Source organism: Anomaloglossus baeobatrachus, chromosome 10 (genome assembly GCF_048569485.1).
Source record: "Anomaloglossus baeobatrachus isolate aAnoBae1 chromosome 10, aAnoBae1.hap1, whole genome shotgun sequence".
In the NCBI taxonomy this organism is placed as follows: domain Eukaryota; kingdom Metazoa; phylum Chordata; class Amphibia; order Anura; family Aromobatidae; genus Anomaloglossus; species Anomaloglossus baeobatrachus.
Window position 1 is genome coordinate 56,204,771 of NC_134362.1, and position 27,726 is coordinate 56,232,496.

At 48.8% G+C, this 27,726-nt stretch overlaps 1 protein-coding gene across 1 annotated transcript in view; it reads right to left on the minus strand.

The window, feature by feature from the left end:
- Positions 1-27,726, minus strand: part of ATG2A (autophagy related 2A) — a 306,688-nt gene that overhangs the window by 73,714 nt on the left and 205,248 nt on the right. Inside the window, exons 25-27 of the mRNA XM_075326760.1 lie at positions 12,464-12,556; positions 9,956-10,026; positions 1,829-1,905 (exon numbers count right to left, since the gene is read on the minus strand). Coding sequence (XP_075182875.1) covers positions 1,829-1,905; positions 9,956-10,026; positions 12,464-12,556 — 241 coding nt within the window. The remainder of the gene's footprint in view (positions 1-1,828; positions 1,906-9,955; positions 10,027-12,463; positions 12,557-27,726) is intronic.

The window sequence follows — 27,726 nt, forward strand, 5'->3', positions numbered from 1 at the left end:
ATATGAAAGAAAAAAAATATATAACAATAAAAATAATAATAATTAAAATTATAATTAAAATAGATTAACATAATTTAATTTATAATAAGATAATAATAAAATTAAAGTAGAATTAACATATTAGAATAAAATTAAAAATTATATTATTTCTTATTTTAATTATTCTATTCTAATTCTATTTTAATGATCTTATTTTTATTATTTAAATTATTCTATTTTAATTATATATTTTAATTATATTAGCTATTTTAATTATATTATTTTTTTATTATTTATTTCTATTATTTTAATAATATTTTTATTAATTATAATCATTGTCTATTATTTATTTTAATTATTCTATTTGAATTATATATTATATTATCTATTATTTTAATTATATTATTTATTTCTATAATTATTTTAATTATATTATTTTTATTATCATTATTAGTATTTTAATTATTCTATTATTTTATTCTATTGTATTATAATTATTTTTTTATTATTCTATTATTATTTTAATTTAATTATTAAGTATAAACTGTTCACAATTTAAAAAAAATAGAAAAGGATGGAAAAAAAAACCCAAAAACAAGTGCAACAAGGATGTCACATGAAAGAAAATGGTCTATGGATGTTAAAATAGCAACATATCTGCAAATGTTGCCTTAATGAAAGGCAAATAGAAAGACGATTCCCCAGTTAGGTGAGAAAGATGCTCATTTTTTTGATAAGATGTACAAGTTCCCACATATGCGTTCCCCATGCTAATGTACGTGTATGATGGTTTAGGCTAAGTTCACATTTCCGCTAAAATGTATCAGTCACAATCCGCTGCTCTTGTAAACAACGGAATCTGTTTAGCGGATTCCGTTGCTCCCATAGACTTGTATGAGCAGCGGATTGTGACTGATGATGCTGCGTTGCACTCTCCGCCCGACTGATCAGTCGTGGAACGACTGACCGCCGGGCGGGAGGAACGCAGCATGTAAAGTTTTTTGAGCAGCGCGATCCGTCGGATTTCGCTGCGCATGCTCTCTGGCTCCCTGCACACGTCACCAGCTTTGGCTGGTTACCCGATATTTACCCTGGTTACGGTGCAAGGAGCCAGCGCTAAGCGGTGTAGGCCCGTAACCAAGGTAAATATCGGGCAACCAAGGTAAACATCGGGTGCTTTGCTGTTACCCGATATTTAGTCTGGTTACGTGTGCAGGGAGGCCGACACTTCCCCGCTCGGCCCCGCCCCCTCCCGCACTCCGCACATGTGTGTACACACACACACACACACACACACCTGTCCCTAGCCATGCAGACCGCAGCACTGCCACTGACACCCTCGTCTGGCCCCGCCCCCCGCTCGGCTCCGCCCCCTCCCGCACTCCGCATGTGCACACTCACACTCACACACATACTCTCACCTGTCCCCAGCCATGCAGACCGCAGCACTGCCACTGACATCCTCAGCGCCTGGCCCCGGCCCCCGCTCGGCTCCGCCCCCTCCCGCATTCAGCATGTGAATACACACACACACACACACACACTCACCTGTCCTGCAGTCCCTGCGGCACTGACGTCCTCAGTGCCACGGCCCCACTCGGCTCCCCCCCCCGAACTCCGCCCCCCGCACACAACGGAATCCGACAAAGAATTCTGTTTTGTCATCCGTTGTACAGCGTTTAACAGCGCATCAGTCACATGCGTCAAGCGACGCATGCTGATACAAAACAACGGAAATGTGAACTTAGCCTTAGAAGTAGTAAATGCCCTCTCCAGGATTACACACTTCTGTCTAGTAATAGGCTGACAGTACACATCATGATCATGGATTACAGTCATTGATACATACCAGTTTGGATGAAGAGTTTCCTTTCCATGTAGTGATGACCAATTCTAAAAGGTCCACGTCCAAGACACAGACGTAATCTGTGGACAGAGAATGGTAACATTCTATTTTCCCTTCTTATTCCACAAGGATGTACATAGTAAGTTCTAGAAGATCTTTTAATGTCAAAATTTTCAATGTTACAGCTGTGACTTCCACCCAGTATCAGCAAATGATGTACAGCGCGGCTCGGTAATGACCGGCAGTATCTGGCTGCAAATATAAGGTCAGTGCTACAGTCAATAACAGACACTGGGAGCAGTGGTGGAGACCCGGTCCTGGACCCGGGGAGGGTTAGTACAGCACGTTTAGTTTTTTTTAAAGCAAACTGTGCATGGGAAAAGAAATTTTCTCAAAGGGGACAGCCGAACACATTTCATTCTAATGCACCTTCATAAAACATTTCCACCTCTCCCATTTCAAGCACTCTTTAATAAGGTCGCACATATACTGTATATCACAAAAGTGAGCACATCCCTCACATTTTTGTAAATATTTTACTGTATCTTTTCACAGGACAGCACTGCAGATCTGACTCTGATACAATACAGTGTCAGTGTGCAGCTTGTATAAGTGTAAATTTGGTGCCCTCTAAATAACCAAACACACAGCAATTAATGTCTAAACTGCTAGCAACAAAAGGGAGTACACCCCTAAGTAAAAATGGCCAAATTGTGCCCAGTTAGCTATTTTCCCTCCCCGGTGTCATGTGACTCAGTGTTACAGGGTCCTGGGTGTGAATGGGGAGCAAGTGTGTTATATCTGGTGTTATCCCTCACACACTCTCATACTGGTCACTGGAAGCTCAGCATGGCTCCTCATGGCAAAGAATTCTCTGAAAGAAAGAATTGTAGCTCTACATAAAGATGGCCGAGGCTATAAGAAGATTGCCACCACCCCGACACTGAGCTGCAGCACGGTGGCCAAGACCACACAGCGGTAAAACAAGACAAATTCCCCTGAGAACAGGCCTTGCCATAGTCGTCCAAAAAGAAGGGAATTTTGTTTACTTACCGTAAATTCCTTTTCTTCTAGCTCCAATTGGGAGACCCAGACAATTGGGTGTATAGCTTCTGCCTCCGGAGGCCACACAAAGTATTACACTTAAAAGTGTAAAGCCCCTCCCCTTCTGCCTATACACCCTCCCGTGCATCACGGGCTCCTCAGTTTTAGTGCAAAAGCAAGAAGGAGGAAAGCTAATAAACTGGTTAAAGTAAATTCAATCCGAAGAATTATCGGAGAACTGAAAACCATTCAACATGAACAACATGTGTACACGAAAAAACAACAGCCCGAAGGGAACAGGGGCGGGTGCTGGGTCTCCCAATTGGAGCTAGAAGAAAAGGAATTTACGGTAAGTAAACAAAATTCCCTTCTTCTTTGTCGCTCCATTGGGAGACCCAGACAATTGGGACGTCCAAAAGCAGTCCCTGGGTGGGTAAAATAATACCTCGTAATAGAGCCATAAAACGGCCCTTTCCTACAGGTGGGCAACCGCCGCCTGAAGGACTCGTCTACCTAGGCTGGCATCCGCCGAAGCATAGGTATGCACCTGATAGTGTTTGGTGAAAGTGTGCAGGCTCGACCAGGTAGCCGCCTGGCACACCTGCTGAGCCGTATCCTGGTGCCGCAAAGCCCAGGACGCACCCACGGCTCTGGTAGAATGGGCCTTCGGCCCTGAGGGAACCGGAAGACCAGAAGAACGGTAGGCTTCGAGAATTGTTTCCTTGATCCACCGAGCCAGGGTGGATTTGGAAGCCTGTGATCCCTTACGCTGCCCAGCGACAAGGACAAAGAGTGCATCCGAGCGGCGCAGGGGCGCCGTACGGGAAATGTAGATTCTGAGTGCTCTCACCAGATCTAACAAATGCAAATCCCTTTCACATTGATGAACTGGATGAGGACAAAAAGAAGGTAAGGAGATATCCTGATTGAGATGAAAGGTGGATACCACCTTCGGAAAAAAATTCCGGAACCGGGCGCAGTACCACCTTGTCCTGGTGAAACACCAGGAAAGGAGCCTTGCATGATAGCGCTGCTAGATCAGACACTCTCCGAAGTGATGTGACCGCAACTAGGAAGACCACTTTCTGCGAAAGGCGAGAAAGAGATATCCTTCAAAGGTTCGAAAGGTGGCTTCTGAAGGGCCATCAGAACCCTGTTTAGATCCCACGGTTCTAACGGCCGCCTGTAAGGAGGGACTATGTAGCAAACCCCCTGCAGAAACGTGCGTACCTGAGGAAGCCTGGCTAGGCGCTTCTGAAAGAACACAGAGAGCGCTGAGACTTGTCCCTTAAGGGAGCCGAGCGACAAACCTTTTTCCAATCCGGATTGAAGGAAGGAAAGAAAAGAGGGCAAGGCAAATGGCCAGGGAGAAACTCCCTGAGCAGAGCACCAATACAAGAATATCTTCCACGCCCTGTGGTAGATCTTGGCAGACGTTGGTTTCCTGGCCTGTCTCATAGTGGCAATGACCTCTTGAGATAACCCTGAGGACGTTAGGATCCAGGACTCAATGGCCACACAGTCAGGTTGAGGGCCGCAGAATTCAGATGGAAAAAACGGCCCTTGGGACAGTAAGTCTGGTCGGTCTGGTAGTGCCCACGGTTGGCCCACCGTGAGATGCCACAGATCCGGGTACCACGACCTCCTCGGCCATTCTGGAGCGACGAGAATGGCGCGGCGGCATCTGACCTGATCTTGCGTAACACTCTGGGCAACAGTGCAAGAGGTGGGAACACATAAGGAAGTTAAAACTGCGACCAATCCTGAACTAAGGCGTCTGCCGCCAAAGCTCTGTGCTCGTGAGACCGTGCCAAGAATGCCGGGACCTTGTTGTTGTGCCGGGACGCCATTAGGTCGACGTCCGGCCTCCCCCAGCAGCAACAGATCTCCTGAAACACGTCCGGGTGAAAGGACCATTCCCCTGCGTCCATGCCCTGGCGACTGAGAAAGACTACTTCCCCGTTTTCTACGCCCGGGATGTGGACTGCGGATATGGTGGAGGCCGTGGCTTCCACCCACATCAAAATCCGCCGGACTTCCTGGAAGGCTTGCCGATTGCGTGTTCCGCCTTGGTGGCTGATGTAAGCCACCGCTGTGGAGTTGTCCGAATGAATTCGGATCTTGCTTGCCTTCCAGCCACTGCTGGAAAGCTTTTAGGCCAAGATACACTGCCCTGATCTCCGGAACAGTGATCTGAAGGGAGGACTCTTGCTGAGTCCACGTACCCTGAGCCCTGTGGTGGAGACAAACTGCTCCCCACCCTGACAGACTCGCGTCCGTCGTGACCCCCGCCCAGGATGGGGGTAGGAAGGATTTCCCCTTTGACAATGAAGTGGGAAGAAGCCACCACCGAGGGGAATCTTTGGCTGCCTGAGAGAGGGAGACGTTCCTGTCGAGGGACGTCGACTTCCTGTCCCATTTGCGTAGGATGTCCCATTGAAGAGGACGCAGGTGAAACTGCGCAAAAGGGACTGCCTCCATTGCTGCCACCATCTTCCCCAGGAAGTGCATGCGGCGCTTCAGGGTGTGTGACTGACCTTGAAGGAGAGATTGCAACCCTGTCTGCAGTGACCGCTGTTTGTTCAGCGGAAGCATCACCATCGCTGAGAGGGTATGACACTCCATGCCAAGATATGTCAGCGATTGGGCCGGTGTCAGATTTGACTTTGGAAAATTGATGATCCACCCGAAACACTGGAGAGTCTCCAGAGTAGCGTTGAGGCTGTGTTGGCATGCCTCCTGAGAGGGTGCCTTGACAAACAGATCGTCTAAGTAAGGGATCACCGAGTGTCCCTGAGAGTGGAGGACCGCTACTACCGTTGCCATGACCTTGGTGAAAACCCGTGGGGCTGTCGCCAGGCCGAAAGGCAGTGCCACGAACTGACGGTGTTCGTCCCCTATGGCGAAACGCAGGAAGCGCTGATGCTCTGGTGCAATCTGCACGTGGAGATAAGCATCTTTGATATCGATCGATGCCAGGAAATCCCCTTGGGACCTTGAGGCGATGACGGAGCGGAGGGATTCCATCCGGAACCGCCTGTTTTTTACGTGTTTGTTGAGCAGTTTTAGGTCCAGGACCGGACGGAAAGACTCGTCCTTCTTTGGAACCACAAACAAGTTGGAGTAAAAACCGTGACCCGGTTGCTGAAAAGGAACCGGAACCACCACTCCTTCTGCCTTCAGAGTGCCCGCCGCCTGCATGAGAGCATCGGCTCTCTCGGGAGGCGGGGATGTTCTGAAGAATCTAATCGGAGGACGAGAGCTGAACTCTATCCTGGAACCGTGAGACAGAATGTTTCTCACCCAACGGTCGTTTACCTGTGGCAGCCAGGAGTCGCAAAAGCGGGAGAGCCTGCCACCGACCGAGGATGCGGCGTGAGGAGGCCGAAAGTCATGAGGAAGCCGCCTTGGTAGCGGTACCTCCGGCGGTCTTTTTAGGACGTGCTTAGACCGCCATGAATCGTAGTTCCTCTGATCCTTCTGAGGTCTTTTGGGCGAGGAGAATTGGGACCTGCCCGCGCCCTGAAAGGACCGAAACCTCGACTGTCCCCTCCTATGTTGGGGTATGTTCGGTTTAGCCTGGGGTAAGGATGTGTCCTTTCCCTTGGATTGTTTGATGATTTCATCCAATCGCTCACCAAACCAAGCGGTCGCCAGAAAATGGCAAACTGGTCAAGCACTTTTTGGAAGCAGAATCTGCCTTCCATTCCCGCAGCCACAAGGCCCTGCGTATTGCCACCGAAGTGGTGGACGCAACCGCCGTCCGGCTCGCAGAGTCCAGGACAGCATTAATGGCGTAGGACGCAAATGCCGACGTCTGAGAGGTTAAAGACGCCACTTGCGGCGCAGACGTACGTGTGACTGCGTCAATTTGCGCTTGACCCGCTGAGATCGCTTGGAGTGCCCATACGGCTGCGAATGCTGAAGCAAAAGACGCGCCGATAGCTTCAGAGATGGATTTCAACCGGAGCTCCATCTGTCTGTCAGTGGCATCCTTGAGTGAAGCCCCATCTTCCACTGCAACTATGGATCTAGCCGCCAGTCTGGAGATTGGGGGATCCACCTTGGGACACTGAGCCCAGCCCTTGACAACGTCAGAGGGGAAGGGTAACGTGTATCCTTAAGGCGCTTGGAAAAACGCTTATGGACAAGCTCGGTGTTAATGGACGCTATAAGATCATTCACTATGGCGTCACCATCAGGTGTATCCAAGGTGGGAGCGGCCTCAGGATCAGAATCCTGATCAGCTACCTCCGCTTCATCATACAGAGAGTTGCTGAGACCCTGAACAATGTGATGATGTCCAGGGAAGCTCCCAGCGAGCTCGCTTAGGAGGTCTGGGACTGCGGTCCGTGTCAGAGCCTTCACCCTGGGACCTATGAGACACCCCGGGAGCACATTGTCGGTCCAACGGGGGGGACCAGGGTGCAAGATTCAACAGTGCCCATGGTCTGAGATACCGGTCTGGACTGCAAGGTTTCGAGCATCCCAGCCATAGTCTCAGAAAGTCTATCAGCAAAAACTGCCAACTCCGTCCCCGTCACCTGGACAGTGTTAACAGGTGGGTCTCCCTGGGCCACCATTAGCAGAGGCTCCGGCTTAGTAAGTGCTACAGGGGCCGTGCATTGCACACAATGAGGGTCTGTGGAACCTGCCGGTAGTATAGCCGTACATGCGGTACAGGCAGCATAGTAAACCTGTGCTTTGGCACCCTTGCTTTTCGGGGACAACCTGCTGTTATCTCCTCTGAGCAATCCAGGAGGGTATATAGCCAAAAATCAATAGTGCGACCGTACAGTGCAATGTATAGCATACAAGCATATAAATATATATGTACACTTCGGCACTAGTGGGGTCAGCACCTCAGGTGCTGCTTATGTGATCACCAGAATCCCTGTCTGGGACCCCCAGAGCTTGTCTCCCCTCTCCAGCAACAGAAAAGCCGACAGGAATGGCTGCCGGCGTCCTGTGGAGAGGAGGGGGCCGTCTTTGAGTGAAGCCCCTGGGCGTGCCCCAGAAAGTGCGGGAATCCGGCGTCCCCACTGAGCTCAGTGAGAGGGGTGGAGTATGCAAAGCATGCTCCAGCTCTCAGCGCTGACGTCCTGTGCAGCGTCACGCCCTTCCCCTGACTGGCAGGCCTGTGGGCGGGAAACAGTGAGACTAGGCCGCAAAAGCCGGGGACTAGAGTGATAAGCGCGGCCGCCGTATAAGCGCGGTCGGCGCGGAAGTCCCCGGCGCACTAACAGTCCCAGCCGCGCCGCAGTGTAAAAATGGCAGCGGCGGTCAGCGCGGCAGTCCCCAGTAAACTAACACACCCAGCTACGCTGCAGTGTGTAATGGCACAAGCGCGGTCAGTGCCGCCGTCCCCGGTGCACTAACACACCCAGCAGTGCTGCAGTGTGTCTGTGCGCGGTCCCCACAGGGACACAGAGTACCTCAAAGTAGCAGGGCCTGTCCCTGACGATACTCGGCTCCTTGTCCAGCAGAATCCCCAGGGGCTGTGGATGGAGCACGGTCTCAGTGCCTGGAGACCGATTAGGATCCCACTTCACCCAGAGCCCTAAGGGGGATGGGGAAGGAAAACAGCATGTGGGCTCCAGCCTCCGTACCCGCAATGGGTACCTCAACCTTAACAACACCGCCGACAAGAGTGGGGTGAGAAGGGAGCATGCTGGGGGCCCTTTAGTATGGGCCCTCTTTTCTTCCATCCGACATAGTCAGCAGCTGCTGCTGACTAAACAGTGGAGCTATGCGTGCATGTGTGCCTCCTTCGCACAAAGCATTAGAACTGAGGAGCCCGTGATGCACGGGAGGGTGTATAGGCAGAAGGGGAGGGGCTTTACACTTTTAAGTGTAATACTTTGTGTGGCCTCCGGAGGCAGAAGCTATACACCCAATTGTCTGGGTCTCCCAATGGAGCGACAAAGAAAGATAAGTGCACGTGCTCAGCGTCATATCCAGAGTTTGTCTTTTCAAAATAGACACGAGTGCTGCTAGCATTGCTGCAGAGGTTACAGGGGTGGGGCGCCTGTCAGTGCTCAGACCATACATCGTACACTACAGCAAATTGGTCTCAATGGCTGTTGTCCCAGAAGGAAGCCTCTTCTAAAGATGATGTACAAGAAAGCTTTAAACAGTTTGCTGAAAACAAGCACACAAAGGACATGGATTACTGGAACCATGTCCTGTGGTCTGATGGGACCACGATAAACTTATTTGATTCAGATGGTCCAAGCGTGTGTGGAGGCAACTAGGTGATGAGTACAAAGACAAGAGTGTTCTGCCTACAGTCGGGCATGGTGGTGGGAGTGTGATGGTTTGGGGCTGCGTGAGGGGAACCATGAATGTCAACATGCCCTGTGACACACTAAAGCAGAACATGATCCTCTCCCTTCATATTTGAACATTATAATGACCCCAAACATACCTTGCTAAAGAAACGACCACTGCCTTGCTAAAGAAACTGAGGGTAAAGGAGAGTCTTCAGACCTAAACCCTATTGAGCATCTGTGGAGCCTCCTCAAATGGAAGGTGGAGGAGTGCAAGTTCTCTAACATCCACCAGCTCCGTGATGTCGTCATGGGGGATGGAAGAGGATCCAGCGGCTCCTGTGAAGTTCTAGTGACCTCCATGCCTAAGAGTTAAGGCAGTGGTTGAAAATAATAGTGGCCACAAAATATTGACAATTTGTGCACAATTTGGCCATTTTCTCTTAGGGGTGTTGTCACCTTTGTTGCCAGTGGTTTAGACATTAATGGCTATATTGCACATATGACCGCTGCAGCCAAACACCATCCACTGCACCACATACTACAAACATGAGCAGAAATTCTTCAATGTTTAATAGTTATTTATGATGTATTTACCGTCTCTTTTAGGGTAACATTCTGGACTTACAGCATTATTTTCTACTGCACAAAAACAATTTTAGAACAAAATTAGGCCCAAAAGCTGTAAAGGAAGGGCCACTACCATCATGAAAGACAAATGTAGGTCATATAAAAAAATGCTGCGCACCCTTCATCCACCTTCTGGTCACAAGCTACAGGTACATCGCAATAATATCCAATATAGAATGCTCCATACCTTTCTTTAAATCTGTAACCTCGGCTTCACATTTATCTGACAGATAAAGAGCGGAGTCGTCTAAAATAAACCTAAAAGAAACACAGAAGTACAACTATTGTAAATGCCAGCAGTGTAAATGTAAAATCACAAGATAAAAGGGAGTCTGTCAGCACAAAATGACTGATCAAACCAAGCTCAGTTCAGTGCTCCTTCACACCAACTTTGTTCTCCATGTATCTCCACCTTTCTATAAATACGGAGCTGTTAAATCAAAGAACAGAAGGACAGAGAAAACAAGTAGATAAGAAGGTGCAGTAAATATTTTGGCCACACCAACAGTGCACCGAGCGGCTGTGCTTGGTTTGAACAGTCTTTTTGTGCAGACAGACTCCACTATAAAGTTAGGGGTATGACACACTGAAAAAAGGCGGCGTTATCAGAGGAATGGGGTTGTTTCCATAAACTTCAGTACTATTATGTCATGGGTGACAACTGTAATTAACAGCCAACATCCCACCGTTATGGCGAATATTGCAGAAAATTCCAATCCTGGCTTTTAACCCCTTGGATGCAATGAGCAATAGCAACTGTACCATTTAAACAGTTTACAGGGTTATTCTGTTCTCCAAAATCCTATCCTAATATGTAGTAGGTATAATTATATTAGCAAATACCTCCAATTAGAAATGTAGTATAGTTCTCCTGATTAGCTATGTTGCTTACCTCATGTGCAGGACATTGCAGCAGATTAAGTAACCATAGTGACAGTTATTTAGTTACTAGTGGATACCTTAACTGCAAATGTCCTGCAAATGAGGTAAGAGGCATAGCTAATCAGGAAAACTATACTACAGTTATAATTGAAGGCATTTGCTAATATTATTACACCTATTACATATTGGGATCAGATCTTGGAGATGATAAAAACCCTTTAACCCCTTCAGCCCCGGGGCACTTTCCGTTTTTGCGTTTGTTTTTTGCTCCCCTTTTTCCGAGAGCCGTAATTTTTTTATTTTTCCGTCAATCTTGCCATATGAGGGCTTGTTTTTTGCGGGACAAGTTGTACTTTTAAATGAAACCATAAGTTTTACCATATGGTGTACTGGAAAACCGCACAAAAATTCCAAATGCGGAAAAATTGCAAAAAAAGTGTGATGGCACAATAGTTTTTGGGATGTTTTATTCAGGGTGTTCACTATATGGTAAAACTGATGTGTGGGTATGATGCCTGAGGTCGGTGCGAGTTTGTAGACACCAAACATGTCCAGGTTTACTTGTATCTAAGGGGTTAAAAAAAATGCACAAGTTTGTCCAATAAAAGTGGCGCACGTTTTGCGCCATATTCCGAAACACATAGCGTTCTTATTTTTTGGGATCTATGGCTCAGTGACTGCTTATTTTTTGCGTCTCGAGCTGACGTTTCTAATGGAACCATTTTTGCGCAGATGCTACGTTTTGATCGCCTGTTATTGCATTTTGCGTAAAACTTGCGACGACCAAAAAAATGTAATTTTGGCGTTTGGAATTTTTTTGCCACTACGCCGTTTACCAATCAGATTAATTGATTTTATATTTTGATAGATCGGGCATTTCTGAACGCGGCGATACCAAATATGTGTATGTATATTTATTTTTTAACCCTTTAATTTTCAATGGAGGGAAAGGGGGGTGATTTGAATTTTTAGGTTGTTTTTTTTATTTTTTAAAACTTTTTTTTTTCTTTTTTTTTTTTATTTTACTAGTCCCCCTAGGGGGCTATAGTGATCACAGCTATACAGCTGTAAACAGCAGATACAGTCACTTCCTTGTTCCCTCTGTTCCGTGTCGAGGGAAAACGAAAGTGAAACATCATAGCTGCAGGCGTCATCACATGACCCTGTGCTACGATGGCAACCACCGATAGTCACGTGATCACGCACGTGACTTCCAGTGGGGGCAGCGGTAAGTAAAAAACATGGCCGCGCGCATTTAGATCTTGCTGCCAGACTTTGGCAGCAAGATTTAAGGGGTTAATGGCCGCGGGTGGAAGCGATTCCACCCGCGGTTAGCAGGCACACATGTCAGCTGTTGAAAACAGCTGATGTGTGCCAACCGTTGCCGCCTGCCCGCGGCAGGGGGCGGGGCTTAACGGGACCCGCTCCATGATGGATATATCCGTCCATGGTCGTGAAGGGGTTAACAAAGACAGGGTTTCTGATATCAATCTAATAGCACCAGCTGGGGCATCTGCAATGTATGTGGGTTGTCCAAAGGCCCCCTTCTCCTAATGTAGAATTGCCTGATTAAAATTAGTGTTCAAATTTAAAAAGAAAAAAAGTATTAAGTATAATAAAATCTTTTCTTTCCAAATATAGTGTAAAATAAAAAAGTGAAATAAAAAATATACACAATTAGTATTGCTGAATTCATGACACGTAATAAAGTGAATATAAAATAGCCATACTCCTATCTGTGCTCACAGACACCACCACCCCGGTGTACGCCTGCGTTACTGAGAATCCACATGTGAGGTTTCCCCGGAGTTACCTGAGCAGGAAGGTCGAGGTATCCACCACTATGTTACTGGACAGAGTAAACGTCTCTGCTGTGATGAGGACTCTGACGGGGAGGTAGAGGGGTCTGCAAAGAGAAAACGTGACATCTAGAAATCTACGTTCATGGACTTTCAACAACACTGCATGTTTGGTTTTTGGCGTGGCTGTAATACATGACCAGAGCGGGGCACAGCTTCCTACTCTACCTTCCAATACTTAGATACAGAAGCATACGAAGCACGCATACTTTCATGCTCGAACTGCAGAGAATATATCCCCTGTACAGTACCTAATGAGGCATCAATGGTGCACAGTGTCACTGTACATACGTACTATAAGGTGACAGGGGTCTTCATGGGTCTCTGTACATTTGTACTATAAGACCTCAGAGGGCTTCATAGGTCTCTGTACACTGTGTGCAGAATTATTAGGCAAACGAGTATTTTGATCACATGATACTTTTTATACGTTGTCCTACTCCAAGCTGTATAGGCTGAGAGCCAACTACCAATTAAGTAAATCAGGTGATGTGCATCTCTGTAATGAGGAGGAGTGCGGTGTAATGACATCAACAGCCTATATAAGGTGTGCTTAATTATTAGGCAACTTCCTTTCCTTTGGCAAAATGGGTCAGAAGAGAGATTTGACGGGCCCTGAAAAGTCCAAAATTGTGAGATGTCTTGCAGAGGGATGCAGCAGTCTCGAAATGGCCAAACTTTTGAAGCGTGATCACCGAACAATCAAGCGTTTCATGGAAAATAGCCAACAGGGTCGCGAGAAGCGTGCTGGGCAAAAAAGGCGCAAAATAACTGCCCATGAATTGAGGAAAATCAAGCGTGAAGCTGCCAAGATGCCATTTGCCACCAGTTTGGCCATATTTCAGAGCTGCAACGTTACTGGAGTATCAAAAAGCACAAGGTGTGCCATACTCAGTGACATGGCCAAGGTAAGGAAGGCTGAAAAACCACCACCTCTGAACAAGAAACATAAGATAAAACGTCAAGACTGGGCCAAGAAATATCTTAAGACTGATTTTTCAAAGGTTTTATGGACTGATGAAATGAGAGTGACTCTTGATGGGCCAGATGGATGGGCCAGAGGCTGGATCAGTAAAGGGCAGAGAGCTCCACTCCGACTCAGACGCCAGCAAGGTGGAGGTGGGCACTGGTATGGGCTGGTATCATCAAAGATCAACTTGTGGGGACCTTTTCGGGTTGAGGATGGAGTGAAGCTCAACTCCCAGACCTACTGCCAGTTTCTGGAAGACAACTTCTTCAAGCAGTGGTAGAGGAAGAAGTCGGTATCATTCAAGAAAAACATGATTTTCATGCAGGACAATGCTCCATCACATGCATCCAACTACTCTACAGCGTGGCTGGCCAGTAAAGGTCTAAAAGATAGAAAAATAATGACATGGCCCCCTTGCTCACCTGATCTGAACCCCATAGAGAACCTGTGGTCCCTCAAAATGTGAGATCTACAGGGAGGTAAAACAGTACATCTCTCGGAGCAGTGTCTGGAGGCTGTGGTGGCTGCTGCACACAATGTTGATCGGAAAGAGATCAAGCAACTGACAATCTATGGATGGTCGGCTGTTGAGTGTCATCAGAAAGAAAGGTGGCTATATTGGTCATTCATTTTTTGGGGTTTTGTTTTTGCATGTCAGAAATGTTTATTTCTAAATTTTGTGCAGTTATATTGGTTTACCTGGTGAAAATAAACAAGTGAGATGGGAATATATTTGGTTTTTATTAAGTTGCCTAATAATTCTGCACAGTAATAGTTACGTGCAAAAACAGATATCCTCCTAAGATAGCCAAATCTAAAAAAAAAACACTCCAACTTCCAGAAATATTAAACTTTGATATCTATGAGTCTTTTGGGTTGATTGAGAACATAGTTGTTGATCAATAAGAAAAAAGAAACCCCTCTAAAATACAACTTGCTTAATAATTCTGCATACGGTGTATAAGACCTCAAGGGGCTTTATGGGTCTCTGTACATATGTATTATAATACCTCAGGGGGCTCCTTGGATCTCTGTACATATGCACTGAGACCTCAGGGGGCTTCTTCAGGCACTGTACATATGCACTATAAGACCTCAGGAGGCGTCTTCAGTCACTGTACATATGCACTATGAGACCTCAGGGGGCTTCGTCAGTCACTGTACATATGCACTATGAGACCTCAGGGGGCTTCGTCAGTCACTGTACATATGCACTATGAGACCTCAGGGGGCTTCGTCAGTCACTGTACATATGCACTATGAGACCTCAGGGGGCTTCGTCAGTCACTGTACAGCCTCTTGCACACATCTCTGCCCCATACAAGCCCTTATCCTAATAACTAATTTTCCTAAATAAAGCTACACATCCTATAAAATAACCTAATATACCCACTTGCTGTCCGGACAGAAAATGGGTGAACAGTGCGGCAATGGGAGACATGTAGGTACATTTTGGGAGTGTAGAATATTTTCCTTGTGTCGTGGATCATGGCCATATCCAAGAAAGATCAAAAGGAAAGTACTGACGTAAAAATGGAAGGAGAAGTCAGGACGCTGAGGGCTTCCGCACCGTCCTCACCGCCATCCCCTGCCTGCCGTCATTCTTCGGTGAGTATGTGGGTGGTATGACTACAATGACTACAGATAGATCTGTCTTACTACACTTATCTAAAGTGTTTGCATTATTGTGGCACAAACTCCAAACACGTCCATAGATGCCACTTTCTTGTTATACACATGTCACCAGAGCCTGATATATTGTGCTCCATTTTTTCTGCAAACGTCTGGCTGTGACGGTGTGATATTTATGTGCAGATCCCGACACCGTCCACTGCACCAGATACTATACGCGTTTACACTTTGCTTTGTAAAAAGTACGTACTATGGATGTCAATCATGCAGATCAATGGTTATCCAATGAATGGTGATGGGAAGACAAAGAACGGAAACAAGGATAGATTTTAATATTTTCCCTAAACCTCCATGTGCCAAAAAGTGAAAAAGTAATCCTAACTTTCCTGCAGACGGTCACACTTTCTGCTGGCCGTCAGCCATGGAAGCTCCAAAGAAGGGTCTGTCTCCGATGCAATGTGTGAAGGGAAAGCCCTTTTTGGGGTATGTTCCCATGGGAAATGTCTGCTGTGGATTTCATAATGAAAATTATGCGGCTTAAACGGAGATTGGTTTTAAAAATTGGCAGCACGGGTCAATATACTCTCTGCATAACACCGGTAATGTAAAAGGCAGGAGATTTCCAAACATATGCCCGCCCCATAGTAACATAACCTAAAGGGAACCATTGGCTGATTTCATGTACTATATCAGTGCAGGTAGCAGTTTTTACAAGCTGTGTAAGGCCCTGTGCGCACTGGAAAACGGAATTGTCTTAAGAAAATTCCGCAGGGTCTGAAAGATTACCGCACCCACAGTAAAAAACCGCAGCAAACCGCAGCCGAAAACCGCATGCGGTTTTACCTCGGTATTGTTCGCGGTATTGCCGCGTGCGGGTTGGTACATGTGTTTTAATGCATTCAATGCAATAAAGCACATTGAAGAAGAAAAAAAAAAAGTTCCTTCTGAGATAAAGGGATGGATAGATAGATAGAGGGATGGATAGATAGACAGAGGGATAGATAGACAGAGGGATAGATAGACAGGGGGATAGATAGACAGAGGGATAGATAGACAGAGGGATAGATAGACAGAGGGATAGATAGACAGAGGGATAGATAGACAGAGGGATAGATAGACAGAGGGATAGATAGACAGAGGGATAGATAGACAGAGGGATAGATAGACAGAGGGATAGATAGAGGGATAGATAGAGGGATAGATAGAGGGATAGATAGAGGGATAGATAGAGGGATAGATAGAGGGATAGATAGATATAGATGAGAGATCACTGCATTTCTCCCGAGCGGTAATGTGTTGTTCACATTACCAGCCGTGGGAAATGACCTGTAATTACCTTTCTGCTGTCTCGTTGCGAGGCTGCATTCAGCGCTGTGTGTCAGTCGCGGCTGGATGCAAGCATCGCAGGACGTGGATTACGCCAGAGCTGTGTGTTTCGGAGGGGTTAATAAAGGGGTGAAACAGAGGCTTATTTGTGTTTTATTTAAAATAAAGGATTTTTCGGTGTGTGTGTTTATTCACTTTACTTACGGGTTGATCATGTCAGCTGTCTCATAGACGCTGCCATGATCAAGCCTGGACTTAAATGGCAGCGATCCGCTGCCATTTAACTCATTATTACCTGGATAGCCACCGCATCACGGCATCTGGAAGAGCCGGGGACACTTCGGGGCTGCCACATAATGGATGTGACAGTCCCGGGGCAGCTGCGGGCTGATATTCTTGGCTGCGGGGGGTGTGTGGGGGGGTGGGGGGGTGGCATTAACCCTATCCCTCGCCCTCCCCAGCCTGAGAATACCAGGCCGCTGCTGTGCGTTTACCTCGGCTGGAAGGTAAAAATACAGCGGAGCCCACGTGTTTTTTTTTCTATATGTCCGTTTGATTTGTATGTGTATTCTATATGTCTGTGTGTGTGTGAGTGATATGTGTGTGTATTGTATGTCTGTGATGTGTGTTTACTCTCTACTCCGCTTCCTCTTCCTGTCATAATGACATCACTTCCTTGCAAACCGCAGGCAGTGATGAACATTATGTCCCGAAACCACAAAATACCGCAAAGAATAACACAGGAAAACACAATAAACAGCACAGAATTTGCTGCCTGCGTTATTGCCTGCGGGATTTCACGATTACATTGCAGTCAAAAGGAGTGAGATGCCGCAGCAACGTTCAGAAAAGAAGTGACATGCAATTGTTTTCGCTGCGGGAATCCCGCAGCAAAACATGCAGCTGTCAAAATCCGCATAGTGTGCACAGCATTTTTTTTTCCATAGGTTTTGCTGGTGAATCACTGCAGAGATGTTATGAACATAACATGCAGCGAAACATGCAGCAAAACCGCAGGAAATCCGCGGCAAAAACCGGCAAGTGCGCACAGGGCCTAATAGATATTTTGTATCGATGCATCAGATTTTGTTTCTATAAGGAACATGCAATGCAAGTACAATTTCATCCTTAGCTACATTCTTCAGATTTCCCAACTTCAGCTTCAATGTCTTCCCTGGGCGTGATCAGAGAACTTACATCCTGGAAAGTGTCATTTTTTTTTATACTAAAAGGATTATTACCAACTCCAAGATCCCATCCCAATAATAATAATACAGTGGAACCTTGGATTACGAGCATATTTCGTTCTGGGAGTGTGCTCTTAAACCAAGTTACTCTTATATCAAAGCAAATTTTCCCATAGGAAATAATTGAAATGCAGACAATTCGTTCCACAACACGAAAATAAACGGATTTTTGTGTACTCACCGTAAAATCGTTTTCTCTTAGCCATCATTGGGGGACACAGGACCATGGGTGTTATGCTGCCTATCCATAGGAGGACACTAAGTAGATGCAAAAAGCATAGCTCCTCCTCTGCAGTATACACCCCCTGGCCGGGCCAGGCAGCCTCAGTTTTAGTACACAAGCAGTAGGAGAAAAAAAATAGTAAAAACTTATCTCAACGAAGAAACATGAGAAAAATAAGAGTCATAACCAAATAAGGTACTGAGAGAACCAAGGCCCAACAGGGCAACAGGGTGGGTGCTGTGTCCCCCAATGATGGCTAAGAGAAAACGATTTTACGGTGAGTACACAAAAATCCGTTTTTCTCTGACGCCTCATTGGGGGACACAGGACCATGGGACGTCCTAAAGCAGTCCATGGGTGGGAAAAAATAAAAAGACAACATAACCCAAGGACTAGGAACCAGTCCCAGACAGCCTGGAGCGCCTACTGAGAGAGGTGCTCTACTGCCGTTTGCAGAATTTTCCTTCCCAGATTTGCCTCAGCTGAAACCTGGGTATGGACTCTGTAATGCTTTGAAAAAGTATGTAGGCTAGACCAGGTTGCAGCCTTACACACCTGATCCACTGAGGCCTGATGCCGAATGGCCCACGAAGCGCCAACTGCTCGCGTGGAATGAGCCCGCAGCCCACTAGGAATGGGCTTGAGTTGCAAGCGGTAGACTTCCTGGATCGCAGAGCGAATCCAGCGAGCCAGAGTTGCCTTTGAAGCTGCCTGTCCCTTCTTAGGCCCCTCAGGAATGACGAACAAAGAGTCCGTTTTCCTAAAGGGGGCTGTCCTGGATATGTAGTATCTGAGAGCTCTGATGAGGTCTAACGAATGCAGAGACCTTTCCACCCTATGAACTGGGTGTGGACAAAAGGAAGGCAGAACAATGTCCCCGTTCAAATGAAACGGGGTAGGAACCTTCGTAAGAAAATCCGGAAGAGGGCGCAGAACCACCTTGTCCTGGTGAAAGATCAGAAAAGGCTTGCGGCAAGAGAGTGCTGCCAGCTCCGAAACCAGTCTGATGGACGTAATTGCCACCAGGAATGTTGCCTTCCAGGACAGAAGAGCAAGGGAGGATTCCTTGAGAGGTTCAAAGGGAGACCTCTGGAGACCGTCCAGAACGAGATTGAGGTCCCATGGTTCCAGCGGCCGTTTGTACGGGGGAACTAGATGGAAAACGCCCTGGAGGAAGGTCTTGACTTGCGGTTTTTGAGCCAGGCGGCATTGGTAGAAGATTGAGAGCGCTGAGACCTGCCCTTTAAGGGAACTGAGAGCCAACCCCGCTTGCAAGCCAGACTGCAGAAAGTCGAGAAATTTGGGGATGGCCAGAGGCATAGGCTGGACGTTAGTTTCCCAACACCATGAAAAGAAGATTTTCCACGTACGGTGGTAAATGCGGGATGAAGCAGGTTTTCGGGCGCTGATAATGCTGGAGATAACCGCGGGGGAGAATCCCGCTCTTGTTAATACCCAGGTCTCAATGGCCATGCCGTCAGCTTCAGGGCTCTGGAGTTCTGATAGGAAATGGGCCCTTGGGTCAGCAAGTTTGGGATCAATGCGATTGCTAAATATCTCCTTTTTCCTAATATTCATGGCAGGTATGCAATTCATTATTCACATGTTCAAGTTAGCAAGTAGCATTTTTCATTGTATTTTCCAATATTTTTCCATATGCTTGAGGCATTATACCATTATCTAAGTTTGATGTGCAGCCTTATCCTTATATAGCAAGTTTGGGATGTCTGGAAGACGCCACGGTACGTCTGCGAGCATTTGTACTAATTCGGCGTACCAGGCGCGCCTGTGCCAGTCAGGTGCTATCAGTATCACCGGGACTCACTCTGCCTTGATCTTCCTGATTACCCGCGGCAGCAGGGGTAGATGTGGAAATATGTAAGGTAGGCGGAAGTGGTGCCAGGAGCAGACTAGAGCATCCACGCCGATGGACTGCGGGTCGCGTGACCTGGCTATGAACGCGGGTACCTTTGCGTTCAACCTTGAGGCCATTAGATCCACGTCTGGTGTGCCCCAGCGAGTGCAGATGTGTAGAAACACTTCTGGGTGGAGAGACCATTCTCCGGCGGCCAGGCCTTGGCGACTTAGAAAGTCTGCTGCCCAGTTCTCTACCCCCGGTATGTGTACCGCTGATATCACTGACCCAGTCGATTCGGCACAGCTGGGGATCTTGTGGGCCTCGAGATAAGCCGCTTTGCTGCAGGTGCCCCCTGCCAATTGATATAGGCTACAGCTGTCGCATTGTCTGATTGGACTCTAATCTGACGACCCGCTAGCAGAGGGCAGAACGCCCTGAGTGCGAGAAAGATCGCACGGATTTCCAGGATGTTTATGGGTAGGGAAGACTCCTGGGGCATCCAACGTCCTTGAGCAGTGCGGTGCCGGTACACTGCTCCCCAGCCTAGGAGGCTGGCGTCCGTGGTCAGGACCAGCCAGTTCACTGAGAGAAAAGATCTCCCCTTCGATAGGGATGAGGACCGAAGCCACCAGCGGAGTGCATACCTGACTGAAGGCGTCAGGTGAAGATGTTTGTCCAGAGAGAAGGGGGTTTTGTCCCAGGCAGCTAGAAGTGCTAGCTGCAGTGGGCGGAGGTGCAGTTGAGCAAAAGGTACTGCCTCCATAACCGCCACCATCCTGCCGAGCACCTTTATGCTGAATCGAATGGAGCGAGACTGAGGACGTAGAAGGCAGCGTACCGCTTGTCGAAGAGCGATCGCCTTGTCCTGAGGGAGAAGGATCAAGCCCCAACGGGTGTCCAGGGACATGCCCAGGAAGGTGATGGATCGTGCTGGGACCGTGGATGATTTGTCTAGATTCAGTAGCCACCCTAAGTGGGATAGGGTGTCCACGGTGATCTGTACGCTGGTTGAGCAGTCGCGGAAGGAGGGGGCATTGATGAGGACGTCGTCCAAGTAAGGGAGAACGACTACTCCCCTGGCGTGAAGGACGCTCATGGCGGCCGCCATGACTTTGGTGAAGATCCTTGGTCCGAAATTCTATGTGGTAACCGGAAGACACAAAGTCTTGCACCCATTTGTCGTCTGAGGCGGTAGCCCAGATGTGTTGAAAGAGCCGCAGTCGACCTCCTACAATGAGTGTGTCTTCCAGGGCGCCAAAGGAGTCATGAGGGGGGGGGAAAACGTCGTGGACGAGTCTCCCTAGTCCTGGACTGTTTCGGTCTAGGCTGCCATGACGAAGTGGGTTTCAGGGAGAGCTGAGAAGGTTGGTCCCTGCGTAGTCCGCGGCTAGTGACGGGGGCAGAGCAGGATGTCGACCAACCAAATGAGTTCCGAAAGGAGCAGAACGAGGACTGTTGACGTCTGGTGAAGGACGTCCTGGACTTCAGCTGGGGGAGGAAGGTACTTTTTCCTCCTGTGGCATCAGAAATGAGCTTGTCCAGACGTTCGCCAAACAATCGGTCTGGAAAAAAAGGGAAGGCCCGTGAGAGACTTCTTGGAAGCAGAGTCCGCTCGCCATTGTCGGAGCCAGAGAGCTCTACGGATGGCTATGGTATTTGAGGCGGCAAAAGCTGCGCAGGTAGCAGCATCAATGGAGGCTTGCATGAGGTACTCCGCCGCAGCGGCAATTTGAGCTGTTACCTCTGTGACGGTATGAGGGAACTGGGATTCCTCAAGCGAAGTGTTAAGGGATTCTGCCCACACCGAGATCCCCTTTACGACCCACACAGAGGCAAAGGAGGGCGAGAGGGAGGAACCCACAGCCTCAAAGGCAGAGTGGGCAAGGTGCTCCACCTGTCTGTCGGGTCCTTGATGGAGGAACCATCGGGTAAAGACAGGAGCGTGTTTGTGGCAAGGCGGGAGACCGGGGGGGTGGGGGGGGTGTCGACCGAGGGCGGATCGGCCCAGCCCTTAGGGGCAGGTGAGGCAAAAGGGTACCAGGACTCCATGAGTTTACGGTTACCGAAGCGCCTGTCAGGCTTCTCCCTTTGCTTTGTGAGGATATCCTGAAACTCTGGGTGATCAGCGAAAACCTTTTGGGGTTTCCTTGCCCTCTTAAAGTAGACCGCATGGTCAGTGGTAGTGGATGGGGGATCCTCCACATGCAGAGTTTGGTTGATTGCTGCTATAAGGGAGTCTATTGCAGTTTGATCATCTGGGGAGGGTGAAACCAAGGAATCATCCTGGTACAAACCGCATTCTCCCTCCTCCAGCTCTTCAGAAGCCGTGGAGCGTGTGGGAGAGCCTGCCCTGTGTGCTCCTGAGGGAGAGCCATGGGAGCCATGAGAGAGTGCTGGAGACACCTGGCTGTGTGCTCTTTTCCTGATCCCTGCAACCGGTGAAGCATGGGCCCGGATTACCTCAGAAGAATCCCCCATAGGGGTATCCTCTGGCTGCGTTCCGTCTAGGGGCCCAGAAGGGTGTGGAGGACGACACTGCATAGCCAGCACCAGGTTCTGTGACAGTTTTTCCATGGATTGGGACAGAAACTGTGCCCATTCCGGTGGGCTGGGAGCCCTAGGCTCTGAGCTGACGGTTGCGGCGGTGGTGGTGGGGGGGTGTGTTTACGTGGTAGCTCAGCGTGGCAGGCAGTGCAGGCTGAATAATAGACTATGTGAGCCTTAGCACTCTTAGTACCCTTAGAGTTCTGCATGTTCCTAATAGGAGTATGCCAGGAGGAGGAGCAATGATATGCAAAGCTACAAGTGGGAAGCAAAAATTGTATTTGCTTCGGTGTACCTCACCAGAATCAGCCGATGGCCCTGCGTCCTCAGGAAGGAGTCTCTGTGGAGATCTTCGCGCGTTTTCAGGGGGGAAGGGGAGGGGGGGGTCTTATTGCGGCTGGCGGGGCTTAGCGCTAAAAGAGCGCCAAGAAGAAGTCAGTGTGCCCCCCTGCTGTCGGCAGTAAAAAACGGCGGGAAGGGAGCCTCTGTGACAGTTTTTCTCCCCCTCCCTCCAGTCAGCACACAGCTACCAGTAGATTATCTCTGCAGGAGTCCCTGCAATCAGCAAGGGACTCCCCCTACTCCAGCCAGCATGCAGCTAGAGGGAATAAACACTGAGTTTATGAGCCTTGGGAGCCCTCCCCCCGCCACCGTTAGATTATCTCTGCAGGATTCCCTGCAATCAGCAAGGGACTTTCCCCTCCTCCAGCCAGCACGCAACTATGGTGGGAATAAAGACTGTAAATTCAGCAGTCCTGGGAGCCTTCCCTGCACGGTCTTTCTCCCTTTGTCTGGGAAACCAGTCAGGGGGGATCTAACCTTAACACTGCCTCAGTCCAGGCAGTGGAAATAGCAGAGTCAGCCTGCTGTGTTTGGTCACACAGGTGCAATGTATCAACTCAGAGCCTTTTGTTTACTTACCGTAAATTCCTTTTCTTCTAGCTCCTATTGGGAGACCCAGACAATTGGGTGTATAGCTACTGCCTCCGGAGGCCACACAAAGTATTACACTTTAAAAAGTGTAACCCCTCCCCTCTGCCTATACACCCCCCCGTGCATCACGGGCCCATCAGTTTTGGTGCCAAAGCAGGAAGGAGGAAACTTATAAATTGGTCTAAGGTAAATTCAATCCGAAGGATGTTCGGAGAACTGAAACCATGAACCAAAAGAACAATTCAACATGAACAACATGTGTACACAAAAGAACAAACAGCCCGAAGGGAACAGGGGCGGGTGCTGGGTCTCCCAATAGGAGCTAGAAGAAAAGGAATTTACGGTAAGTAAACAAAATTCCCTTCTTCTTTGTCGCTCCATTGGGAGACCCAGACAATTGGGACGTCCAAAAGCAGTCCCTGGGTGGACAAAAGAATACCTCGATAAAAAGAGCCGAAACAACGGCCCCCTCTTACAGGTGGGCAACCGCCGCCTGAAAGACTCGCCTACCTAGACTGGCGTCTGCCGAAGCATAGGCATGCACCTGATAGTGTTTCGTGAAAGTGTGCAGACTAGACCAGGTAGCAGCCTGACACACCTGCTGAGCCGTAGCCTGGTGCCGCAATGCCCAGGACGCACCCACGGCTCCGGTAGAATGGGCTTTCAGCCCTAAAGGAATCGGAAGCCCAGAAGAACGGCAGGCTTCAAAAATCGGTTCCTTGATCCACCAAGCCAAGGTTGACTTGGAAGCCTGCGACCCCTTACGCTGGCCAGCGACAAGGACAAAGAGCGCATCAGTGCGGCGCATTGGCGCCGTGCGAGACACGTAGATCCGGAGTGCTCTCACTAGATCTAACAAATGCAAATCCTTTTCATATTGGTGAATTGGATGAGAGCAAAATGAAGGTAAGGAGATATCCTGATTGAGATGAAAAGTGGACACCACCTTAGGGAGAAAGTCCGGGACCGGACGCAGAACCACCTTGTCCTGGTGAAATACCAGGAAAGAAGGGAATTTTGTTACTTACCGTAAATTCCTTTTCTTCTAGCTTCAATTGGGAGACCCAGACAATTGGGGTGTATAGCTACTGCCTCCGGAGGCCACACAAAGTATTACACTCAAAAGTGTAAGGCCCCTCCCCTTCTGGCTATACACCCCCAGTGGGATCACTGGCTCACCAGTTTAGTGCAAAAGCAAGAAGGAGGAAAGCCAATAACTGGTTTAAAGACCAATTCAATCCGAAGAAACATCGGAGAACTGCAACCATTCACATGAACAACATGTGTACCGAAAAAAACCCTAAGAAAACAGGGCGGGCGCTGGGTCTCCCAATTGGAGCTAGAAGAAAAGGAATTTACGGTAAGTAACAAAATTCCCTTCTTCTTTGTCGCTCCATTGGGAGACCCAGACAATTGGGACGTCCAAAAGCAGTCCCTGGGTGGGTAAAAGAATACCTCGTGGTAGGGCCGTCAAACAGCCCTTTCGTACAGGTGGGCAACCGCCGCCTGAAGGACTTGTCTACCTAGGCTGGCGTCTGCCGAAGCGTAGGTATGCACCTGATAAGCTTGGTAAAAGTGTGCAGACTCGACCAGGTAGGTACCTGGCACACCTGCTGAGCCGTAGCCTGGTGCCGTAATGCCCAGGACGCACCCACGGCTCTGGTAGAATGGGCATTCAGCCCTGAGGGAACCGGGAGCCTAGCAGCACGGTAGGTTTCAAGAATTGGTTCCTTGATCCACCGAGTCAGGGTGGATTTGGAAGCTTGCGACCCTTTACGCTGACCAGCGACAAGGACAAAGAGTGCATCCGGGCGGCACAGGAGCGCCGTGCGGGAATGTAGATCCTGAGTGCTCTCACCAGATCCAACAGATGCAAATCCTTTTCAAATTGATGGACTGGATGAGGACACAAAGAAGGTAAGGTGATATCTTGATTGAGATGAAAGTGGGATACCACCTTAGGGAGAAAGTCCGGAATCGGACGCCGAACCCCCTTGTCCTGGTGAAGACCAGGAATGGAGATTTGCATGACAGCGCTGCTAGCTCGGACACTCTCTGAAGAGACGTGACCGCTACTAGAAAGACCACTTTCTGTGAAAGACGGAAAAGGGAAACAACTTTCAAAGGCTCGAAAGGCGGCTTCAAGAGAGTCATTAGAACCTTGTTCAGACTCCAGAGCTCTAATGGCCGCTTGTACGGAGTGATGAGAAGACAAACTCCCTGCAGGAACGTGCATACCTGCGGAAGTCGGCTAGGCGTTTCTGAAAAAATACAGATAGCGCTGAGACTTGTCCTTCAAGGGAGCTGAGCGACCAACCATTTTCCAACCAAGATTGTAGGAAGGAAGGAAAAATAGGCGACGCAAATGGCCAGGGAGAAACTCCTTGAGCAGAGCACCAAGATAAGAATATCTTCCACGATCTGTGATAGATCTTGGTGGACGCTGGCTTCTTGGCCTGTGTCATGGTGACAACCACTCCTGAGATAATCCTGAAGACGCTATGATCCAGGACTCAATGGCTACACCGTCATGTTCAGGGCCGCAGAGTTCAGATGGAAAAAAGGGGCCCTTGAAACAGCAAGTCTGGTCGGTCTGGCAGTGCCCACGGTTGGCCTACCGTGAGGTACCACAGATCCGGGAACCCCAACCTCCTCGGCCAATCTGGAGCGACGAGGATGGCGCGGCGACAGTCGGACTTGATCTTGCGCAGCACTCTGGGCAACAATGCCAGAGGTGGGACACATAAGGTAGCCGGGACTGCGACCAATGTTGAACTGAGGCGTCCGCCGCCAGAGCTCGATGATCGTAAGACTGTGCTATGAAGCCGGAACAAAGTTGTTGTGCCGTGACGCCATTATGTCGACGTCCGGCATCCCGCAGCGGCGACAGATCTCCTGAAACCCGTCCGGGTGAAGACACCATTCCCCTGCGTCCATACCCTGGCGACTGAGGAAGTCTGCTTCCTAGTTTACCACGCCTGGGATGTGAACTGCGGATATGGTGGATGCTGCGTGTTCTTCCGTGGTGGTTGATGTATGCCACCGCTGTGGAGATATCCGACTGAATTCGGATGTGCTTGCTTTTCAGCCACTGCTGGAAGGCTTGTAGGACAAGATACACTGCTCTGATTTCCAGAACATTGATCTGAAGGGTGGACTCTTGCTGAATCCACGTACCTTGAGCCCTGTGGCAGAGAAAAAACTGCTCCCCACTCTGACAGACTCGTGCCTGTCGTAACTACCGCCCAGGATGGGGGTAGGAAGGACCTTTTTTCTGACCATGAGGTGGGAAGAAGCCACCACCGTAGAGATTCTTTGGCCGCCTGAGAAGGGAGACGTCTCTGTCGATGGGCGTCGACTTCCCGTCTCATTGGCGGAGAATGTCCCATTGTAGTGGACGCAGATGAAACTGCGCGAAAGGGACTGCCGCCATTGCTACCATCTTACGTGAGAAGTGCATGAGGCGTCTCAAAGTGTGCGACTGATCCTAAGGAGAGATTGCAGCCTTGCCTGTAGTGAACGCTGTTTGTCTAGCGGAAGCTTCACTATCGCTGAGAGAGTATGAAACTCCATGCCTAGATATGTTAGTGATTGGCCCGGGGTCGGATCTGACTTTGAAAAGTTGATGATCCACCCGAAACTCTGGAGAGTCTCCAGCGCAACGTTCGGCTGTGTTGGCATGTTCCTTAAGAGGGTGCCTTGACAAGTAGATCTCCCAAACACGGGATCACAGAGTGACCTTGAGATTGCAGGACTGGTACTACTGCTGCCATGACCTTAGCGAAGACCCGTGGGGCTATCGCCAGCCGGAAGGCAGAGTTACGAACTGAAGGTGTTCGCGTGTTATAACAAAGCGTAGAAACGCTGGAGCTCTGGATCAATCGGCACGTGGGGATAAGCATCCTTGACGTCTATCGATGTTAGGAAATTTCCTTGAAACATTGAGGCGATGACGGAGCGGGGGATTACATCCGGAACCGCCTGGTGTTCACGAGCTGGTTGAGCCGTGTTAGATCCAGAACGGGACGGAAATACTCGTCCTTTCTTGGCATCGCAAATAATTCGGAGTAAAACCGTGACCTTGTTCCTGAAGAGGAACGGGGGTCACCACTCGTTGTGCCTTTAGAGTGCCCACCGCCTGCAGAAGAGCATCGGCTCGGTCGGGAGGTGGAGAAGTTCCGAAGAATTGAGTTGGAGGACGAGAACTGAACTCTATCCTGTACCCGTGAGACAGAATGTCTCTCACCCAACGGTCTTTGACCTGTGACAGCGAAATATCGCCAAGGCGGGAGAGCCTGCTACCGACCGAGGATGCGGAGAGAGGAGGCCGCAAGTCATGAGGAAGCCTCTTGGAAGTGGGTTTTCAGGCTGTCTTTTTTGGGCGTGACTGAGCCCTGGTATGTTGGGGTTTGTTTTGTCTGGGCTGAGGTAAGGAAGAATCCTTACTCTTGAACTGTTTAATGATTACATCTCACGCACACTAA